We start from the raw sequence: 9,288 nt of genomic DNA, 5'->3' as shown, positions 1-9,288 counted from the left end.
GAGGAATTTGGATTAAGTCCAAGTGGCAGAACTAAAACAATCTATCCAGTGGCTTTAGGAAATCAATTAAAGAGGCATGTGAGAGCCCACTGAGGAAAAGAGTCTAAACAGCAGTGGGGCATGTGCTGGCTACATGAGTCACGTCCTTTCCAGATGCATTGGTCTGGTCTGGCTGCACATTTTCTGATGCTGAAGTAGTCTGTGCCCAAAAAATGGGATTGCAGGATGTCTTGTGTCAGCGACTGTAGAGGGGGCAGTGAAGCTTGTGATTACTTGCGCCCTACTTACATTTCTATTCCTTTTTCCTGATGTTCATGCCAGTAACAGTCTTGCTGCCAGACTCTGCCTCTAGCTTCAGTTGATCACTCTTCTGCTCTACTGCAAAGAAATATTTGGATCTGTGTATGCCAGTCTTCCTGCACTGTGAGTTCCTGCAGAGGGTTCATTCTTCAGCTGGCTTTATAAAAACCTTCCTGCTTGTTTAAATTAAGAACACAGTACTCATCCATTCTTGTCACCCTTAGAAAATGATGTTTTTCCCCTGCATTGCCTCTATTAATGTGAATGACGCTATTCCTTGGAGGCTCTGCATTAAAGCTGGCCAAGAATGGATAATTAGCAGTGAGCACAAGTACACTTCGGGCCTTGGACTGTGGTGTTAGTCAAATCTATTGCTTTGTTGCTGAAGCCGTGATGCCACCTGGTTGCAGAAGCTTATTCTAGGATGAATTTGGGTATTATAATTCCTCTGAAAGACTTATAAAGCAAATACTTCATGTATATTACAACTAAAAGTAACTCCTGCAGGAGACGACAGCTCTTGAATATGTGCATGTATTCTGATTTTAAAAAATATATTATCTATATTTTTTTCCCCTTAGATTGTTGATAATGTTAACTGCATCACTGTGAGGAATTGCGAATTATGGAGAGTTCAGCAGCAGCAGGCAGCACATCCATGCTGAGCACTAATACCATTATCCCTGGTCTAGAGGGAAAGCAAGACAGGAGCTTGGAGGTGAAAGATCTGAAGCAGGGAAGGTGTGGGCCTGACTGGAAACATGCGGAGGCCAGTGATGCCATCAGCCCTGTCATGGATGGAGTCCGGATGGACTCATTGCAAGAACAAATGGGTAAGACCCCATTAGATATATTCTGGTCACTCTGCTCTTTTCTTTGTGTTTAGATTCCTGTGTTCTTTGAATATTGCTCACTCTACACAAGCAGAAAACTGTCATGTGTTTTTCAGCTGAGAATTTTGCTTTTTAAATGCACCTACAACTGTTAAATGCAACAAAGCAAACAGCTGTATATCCTCCATCGCAATGCTGCATAGATTGGACTATTAAATGACCCAATTGAGTATAGACTTTGGGCAAGCAAATGGGTTATCTCTTAGGATAAGATGAAAATTATCAGAATTCAAGTATATAAGTTCAATGACTAGCACTTTTTGCTATAATCTTTAACATTCAGAAGCAAAGTTGAGTTAGAATGTATGAATGTAGTTCAGTAAAATTCTTAGGAATTTTAGTTTTTTTCCCCTTCATCTAAAGATCATAGAATCTTAGACTAGTTCAGGTGGGAAGGGGCCTTAAAGCTCATGGGTTCCAACCCCCTGTCATGGGCAGGGACACCTTCCACTAGACCAGGTTGCTCAAAGCCCCATCCAACCTGGCCTTGAACACTGCCAAGGATGGAGTATCCATAACTTTTTGGGGCAACCTGTTCCAGTGTCTCACTACCTTCATAGTGAAGAACTTCTTCCTAATGTCTAACCCAGATCTCCCCTCTTTCAGTTTAAAGCCATTGCCCCTTTTCCTGTCACTACATGCCCTTGTAAAAAGTCCCTCTGCCAATTTCTTGTAAATTTTATTCTAAATTATATGTCCTATAGCTTAAACAATGTCTTTCTGTTTATAACTCAGCTCTGCTGACATCAAAGTGTACTGGGTACCAGCATCCCAGAGCAGTATGGAGTTTCTCTTTAGTTTTCTCTAGCTTGCCAACAAATGTGCAAGTTACTCAACAATTAGGAATGGGGCATGGAGTTCATGTTAAGTCTTTGAATCTAATTAAAGCACTCAAAACAGTCTCAATGTTTAAAATGTATTTATAGTAATTCTTACAGTTTTGTTCATATTTAATAGCAATCTATTTTTAAACAAATTCACATAAGTAATAAAATGCTTGCTCATGGTTTTTTGCTTTCTTCTAAAAGTAATAAAAGTAGGTTTAGTTTTAGATAAAATATTACCTGCTGGTTATTTGTCTTGATAAATACCATATCTGGTAATAATAGTGATGTCAAGGTCACATAGCAAAAACATGCTACTTAATTGTCCTTATCAACTCTTAAATGATGATCAAAGTGATTGATACCATGTTTAAGTTTTGACAATCGTTCTCTTTGTAATTCCGACTAAAACGGAAAGTAGAACTACAACTATGTACAGTTTCAGAAGCTGTGGGGAACAAATTTATGATGTTTCTTAAACACAGTCAGCCTACACTGCAGTGAGTTTACTATCAAATTTCTGGTTTAAAACAAATATCAGAGTCTAAATAAATTAAGAAATCAAACAAAGAATCCCAAACCCTGTCAAACACCCAACCAAAACCCAACAAATACCAAAGTGCTTGGGAACTTGGTTTCTAATTCTAGTATACGATAGTAATTGGACTTAAAGATGATGCTTTTACTGCTTGCTGCCTTTTTTCTGAAATAGGAAAATTCTGTGTCTATGTATCCTTATTCATCTGCATGACTTTGTTCATGTAACATCAATAGATGCACTCAAGGGAAGATGCAGAAGGCTTGTAGTAGGACATGATAGTTTCTAAGTTTCTTAAAAGCTGCAGAGGCAGATGTCTTTGGATACATGAAAATTGCCTCAGACAATTTTTCATTTCTTGGAAATATCAAGCCTTGTCTTCACGGTTTGTTTGTTTATTGCCAAAGGAACCTTTAGAAAATGGAATTGGTTGGAGTGGGTATTTCTTCACATGAAAATGTAGAATTTCCAGAAGGACTGAAAGAAATTTGGGCTGGGAAAAAAAAAAATAAAGCAGTTTGCTATTAACATAAAATATACTTGTTTTATGTTGCTTTTCTAAAACTTCAGATCATTTGTTTTTACATAATCCCCACGCAAGTATTAAGCTTATAACAAATAGAGAATGAATATTTCTCTCAATTTGTGAATTGATACAAGGCACTTGAATGACTGAAGCTTCAGTGGGCAGGGAAGGGCACTTATTATAGGTTCAGTGGAAAAGAAAACAAAGTCTCACCCTTACTCCCTCCCAAATGAGACTTCAGCTTCCTGAGAGGATATCTTTCCACCAATTATCCATGTCCCTGAAGATTCACATCAGAATGATCAAATCAAGATGTAGCTTCCTCCCCAGTAGGAGAGAAATGATCTGCAGATACTTCTTGTAGGTTTGGGGAATTATATAGCAGGACTGCTGAACGAGGTGGGTGCCCTGGAGACAGAGGATATAAAGAAGGCAGAGGTGCTGAATGCCTTCTTTGCCTCTGTCTTTACTCCTGCAGACTCTCTCCGGGGGCCTCAGATTCCTATAGCCCCAGAAGGAGTCAGGATAAAGGAGGAGTTTGCTTTGGTAGATGAGGATTGGGTTAGGGATCAGTTAAGCAATCTGGATGTCTACAAATCAATGGGTCTGGATGGAATACACCCATGGGTGCTGAGGGAGCTGGCGGAGATCATTGCTAGGCCACTCTTCATCATCTTTGGTAAGTCATGGGAAACAGGAGAGGTGCCTGAGGATTGGAGGATGGCAAATGTCATGCCAGTCTATAAGAAGGGCAAGAAGGAGGACCCGGGTAATTATAGACAGGTCAGCCTTAACTCTATCCCTGGAAAGGTGATGGAACAACTTATTCTTGACACCATCTCTAGACATATCAAGGATGAGGGGGTCATTAAGAGTAGCCAACATGGTTTTACCAAGGGGAAGTCATGTTTGACCAACCTTATAGCCTTCTATGAGGAAGTAAGTAGGTGGATGGATGATGGTAGAGCGGTAGATGTGGTTTTTCTTGATTTCAGTATGGCATTTGATACTGTCTCCCACAGCATCCTCATAGATAAGCTAAGGAAGTGTGAGCTTGATGATCAGGTAGTGAGGTGGATCAAGAACTGGTTGAAAGGAAGAAGGCAGAGGGTTGTGGTCAATGGGGCAGAATCTAGCTGGAGGTCTGTGACTAGTGGAGTCCCTCAGGGGTCGGTGCTGGGACCAGTGCTGTTTAATATTTTCATCAGTGACCTGGATGAGGGAACTGACTGTACCCTCAGCAAGTTCGCTGATGACACTAAACTGGGAGGAGTGGCTGACACGCCAGAAGGCTGTATTGCCATTCAGCGAGACCTGGACAGGCTGAAGAGTTGGGCAGGGAGAAACTTGATGAAATTCAACAAGGGCAAGTGTAGAGTCCTGCATCTGGGGAGGAACAACCCCATGTACCGGTACAGGTTGGGGGTTGACCTGCTGGAAAGTAGTGAAGGGGAAAGGGATCTGGGGGTCCTGGTGGATAGGAGGATGACCATGAGCCAGCAATGTGCCCTTGTGGTCAAGAAGGCCAATGGCATCCTGGGGTGCATTAGAAAGGGTATGGTCAGTAGGTCAAGAGAGGTTCTCCTCCCCCTCTACTCTGCCTTGGTGAGGCCACATCTGGAATATTGTGTCCAGTTCTGGGCCCCTCAGTTCAAGAAGGACAGGGACCTGCTGGAGAGAGTCCAGCGCAGAGCCACAAGGATGATCAAGGGAGTGGAACATTTCCCTTATGAGGAGAGGCTGAGGGAGCTGGGTCTCTTTAGCTTGGAGAAGAGGAGACTGAGGGGTGACCTCATCAATGTTTACAAATATGTAAAGGGTGAGTGTCAGGATGATGGAGCTAGGTTTTTCTCAGTGATGTCCAGTGATAGGACAAGGGGTAACGGGTGGAAACTGGAGCATAGGAGGTTCCATGTGAACCTCAGGAAAAACTTCTTTACTGTGAGAGTGACAGAGCACTGGAACAGGTTGCCCAGGGGGGTTGTGGAGTCTCCTACATTGGAGATATTCAAGGCCCGGCTGGACAAGTTCCTGTGTGATGTACTCTAGGTTACCCTGCTCTTGCAGGGGGGTTGGACTAGATGATCTTTTGAGGTCCCTTCCAACCCTCGGGATTCTGTGATTCTGTGAAGGGAAAAAAGTATAGCTTTTTTTTTTTTTCAGTAATTATCCAATGCATCAAATGCTTTGAAAGTGTGGGGTGTTTTTGTGGTTGGGTTTTTTGTTGGTTTGGCTTTTCTTTGTTGTGTGATTTATACAGACTTAGAAAATGCACTTATCTGTTCCTTTCATTTATCATAATAGAGTGTTCTCAATGTGAAAAGTGCATGAATGTCAATTCAAGGATTCTTCCCAGTCAAGCAGAGAATTTTCCAACTGGTAAGGCTTTTTTTTTTTCTATAAATAATATGCTTCTCATTGCTTACTCTTTTTTTGAGACAACTGTGTCAACACTTGCAGTCTTCAATCCTGTAAACTTTATAACATACTTCAAAGAGCTGTGAAGTATCCAAATTCTACATCAGATTTGTTGAAAATTTCTCATAAAAAGAGGAGACTGCTGTAAAAGCCAGAAACTATTTATGGATTATATTGTAATGGCCAAGGAAAAAAAGAAAAGCAAATAAAGTTTATCACTAATTTTACATATGGGTTTCAATTCTTCAAGTGCCTCATTTTTAAGTTTGTGGCCTTTTGAAGTCTCTTTTTTTTGTTAATGCTGTATTTTCAATGAAGTTGCAATTGAGTGCAGTTCTTCAGTAAGTAGATACTGCAGCTGTGGCTTCTGGAGGCCTCATGGCCTCCTCTGTGAACTGAGGCTCTAGTCACACTTCTTTCCTTGTAGAGGAAGAGAAATGACCATCAAAAACCATCACTGGGATGTGCTCTGCTTTCTGGCTTGACCTGACAAATCACATCAGTAGCAGACAATCTCCCCCAAGCAAGCATATGGTTATTCATAGTAAAATTATTTGTGCTTATGAACCTGTTTGTCTCACTTTAAAGATTATGGCTCTTAACTGGTGGTATGGATCAGAGCTCACAGAAGCAGACAGGAAGATTACTATAGGTGTGATGGGGTTTTGGACCATGCTTCATTTCCATAAGACATTATTAATAGTACTTTTGGAAGAAGCAGCCGTATTTCAGTTGTTCTAATTCAATGTAACTACTTTAGTAATATTATGTAAGACTTAAATGTTTACCTGTAGAAACACAGTTTAACTTGGGATCAATTTGATTATGTAAAACAAAAATTTACTTTTTTAAGTAATAGACTTGTGGCAGTATCTTTTTATGGCTTTACAGAAAATGAAAAGGTCAACAATACTGTTACCTAATGGTGATCTGAGTAAAATTCAAAGACTCTAGTTTGCGCTGTTAGTATTACCAACTGACTACATACCCACAACTTAAACAGAGAAGCTTTGTAGTCCAGTAACACTGCTTTATATTTCTGAGCAACTCTTCTTGAGCTTAAAGTAATGAGCAATTTAAGAACAAATCATTGTAAAACTCCTGGAGACATATGTAGGAAGCCCTCTGAAAACACATTAAGATGCAGCATTTTAGACTAGAATGTGAAAAATATCTACTTTACCTGATTAAAAGGTGAAACTAATAGGAGGTGGAATATTTTAGGATATTTAACAATCTTATTTATTGCTGGAAGCATGACCTATTTACACACTTGCAATTGGAATTCTTCCTGAGTGGCTTATTGGCTTATATGTGTCCATCTGGATAGCTGAAAACATGAATATGATTTGCTGTTACTGAGTTAAATTAAGATACGCAGAATGAAAGCAGCTTTATTAAAGATCCTCTTTATCTGAGAGAAGTTGGCTGCAACTGTACCCTTAGCTGTAGTAAAAGATTGCCATAAACAGATGTCAAGATCTGAGAACAGGTTTCTAGCTTCTTTCAGATGTACTAGGAAAATCATGTAAGTGAGCTTTTAGTTAGACCATTTGTCTTTGCTGGTACTCCTCAACCAGCTTAGCTGAGAAACACCTTTTCAAAATATCCAACTTCTAGAAGCCTTCTGAAGTAGTGGGGGTGACATGTCGGATAACCACGAATTTGCATTTAGCATAAAAAGTTGTTGTAACGTGCTGAATTATCTGTATCTTTTTGGTAGGTTATTTTTGCAATTCCAGTATCTGTTTGCCTTGGGTTTTAAAATATGCACAGTATACTTGGAAATCTGGGCATGTTCTCAATGTCCATAGAGCTGTCTAATTTGAAAAGTTACCAATCTGCTTGGTTTTTAACTCTTCTCTCTTCTCCATCCCCAAGTGTGTCAGTTGTCTCCCAAAATTTTTAGACTTCCAAGTCACCCTTCTTTTGTATAGCTGTGTCCTTTATTCTGCAACTGAAAAAAAATCTTGTTTCATGCTAGGCTACTATCCCTAATGAATAATAAAAAGGAAAAGAAACAAGCAGTAAGTCTGTTTCTGAAGCTGAAAAAAAAAAAAATAGTTCTTATGTAGATTGTATAATTTTGAGGGATTTATGGTTCTTCAAAGCTGTAAGTGCTGTAAATGGATATCTTTCTCCAGATATCTCCTTGAAGTTAATGATGGTAAGACGAAAGAGCAAATGTCCTGATCCCAGACTACAAAGACAGCTCAGAGGGCAGCTCCGTCTTCTGGAAAATGACAGCAGGGGGGTGATGGCGGTTTTCAGTGTAAGTCAGTTGCTTGGGAGTTGTTCTATTTATTTAGAGAATACACCCTGTGCTACTGAAACAGTCTGAGAGATATCTGGTTCCCATTTCCATCTACATGTTGTACGCTTGAATATCAGTGACCAGTTTCCCATGGCCCAAAACTATCTAGAGACACTAGAAATACTGAACCATTGAAAAAGACTTGAACATCAAGTAGATGTAAAATAAACCAAGCTAAATAAGACATTGAAGGGGTTTTTTAGTGTGTATTCCATTTTATGATTTTATGCCCCCCTTTGTTTCAATATTAAAAATGTTCTTCTTTGATTTACATCAAAGGAAACAATGGTTTTCTGATTTATTTATTTATTTTTTTTTTTAAACTGGCTTCATATTGACTCCTCACTTCAGTTTCCAGTCGCTTGGAGTCATGTGGCTGCAAGCTACCCTAGAAGCCTGCTGCTAAACCCAAGAGGAAGTCTGAAGGAGAATAGCATAAATATTTGACTTCCTAGGGCTAGCTGGCCATAGCTTTAAATAGCACATAAGAGCATTGGCCAATTTTTATTAACGAGAGCCTGAAATCTATTAATAAATTGCCAGCACATGCTAAAATACCTCAGCCTCAAGTGCTTTACGTGCTGCTGAATATCAAAACATCATTCTAAGGAAACTTATCATTATAAGTCTTGCTTCCTTCAAAGTCTTTTTGCCAATTTTTATGACTGTCTTTGTTTTGGTTTTATATAGGAAACCTATGCTCTACAACCAATGAGGTTCATTACAAATATGATTTAAAGTCTTCTCTTCCCTCTTGATGAAAAAGAAGGATGATACCATTTGACCTTTGGTGCTTCTCTTTTGCCTGAGCCATGAGTTCCAGACTCCTTCACGAGGAAGTGAAACACTGAAATCTTAATTAGTCGTGAATTTGACTGTCTTGGATGCATGTGTTTCTACAAGATTTTCTTTTCATGTGTTGTGAACTCTCAGGATCAGGAGGAGAAGGAAAAACAGCATACAAATAGACTAGATCTGTGACCTTATTAGAAACAGAATGGCAAAAAGACTTTGAAGGAAGCAAGACTTATAATGATAAGTTTCCTTAGAACGATGTTTTGATATTCAGCAGCGCGTAATGCACTTGAGGCTGAGGTATTTTAGCATGTGCTGGCAATTTATTAATAGATTTCAGGCTCTCAATATTTAATCAAGTGTAGAAGGGGGGCATGCAGAAGATCAAAGCGGTGATGATGCATGCATATTGAAGAGGCTTAAATTGGACTTCTGTTTTCAAAAAGGAATTTCTATTAATCTGTTTGTGTTATGTGAATTGAAAATGTGTAAGTTAAACAGAATTAATTGAGATCTTTTAAAATCATCACATAAGACATAAAGCATAGCTTCAACTTGCTCAGATTACAAAAAATGTTTGAGTGATGATTCCTCCCCTTCTTCCTCCCTCCAAAGTTAGAATCAGCTTCTTGATCAGTCCTTAAATAGTTTTAAGATGCATGTTCAATTTTGATGTGACA

The 9,288-nt window shown here is 39.3% G+C and overlaps 1 protein-coding gene across 1 annotated transcript in view; it reads left to right on the top strand.

Annotated features, from left to right (window-relative positions):
- Nucleotides 1–925: 925 nt before the first annotated feature.
- SH3TC1 (SH3 domain and tetratricopeptide repeats 1) overlaps nt 926–9,288 on the top strand; it is a gene marked incomplete at its 5' end in the record, with an annotated part of 30,084 nt that continues 21,721 nt past the window's right edge. The window contains 3 exons of the mRNA XM_080626880.1: nt 926–1,133; nt 5,386–5,460; nt 7,644–7,771. Coding sequence (XP_080483006.1) covers nt 926–1,133; nt 5,386–5,460; nt 7,644–7,771 — 411 coding nt within the window. The remainder of the gene's footprint in view (nt 1,134–5,385; nt 5,461–7,643; nt 7,772–9,288) is intronic.

The sequence above is a fragment of the Psittacula echo genome (genome assembly GCF_963264785.1).
Source record: "Psittacula echo genome assembly, chromosome: 1".
Lineage (NCBI taxonomy): Eukaryota > Metazoa > Chordata > Aves > Psittaciformes > Psittacidae > Psittacula > Psittacula echo.
The sequence above is the reverse complement of the archived record's forward strand: the minus strand, read 5'-3'. Positions and strand labels throughout refer to the sequence as shown.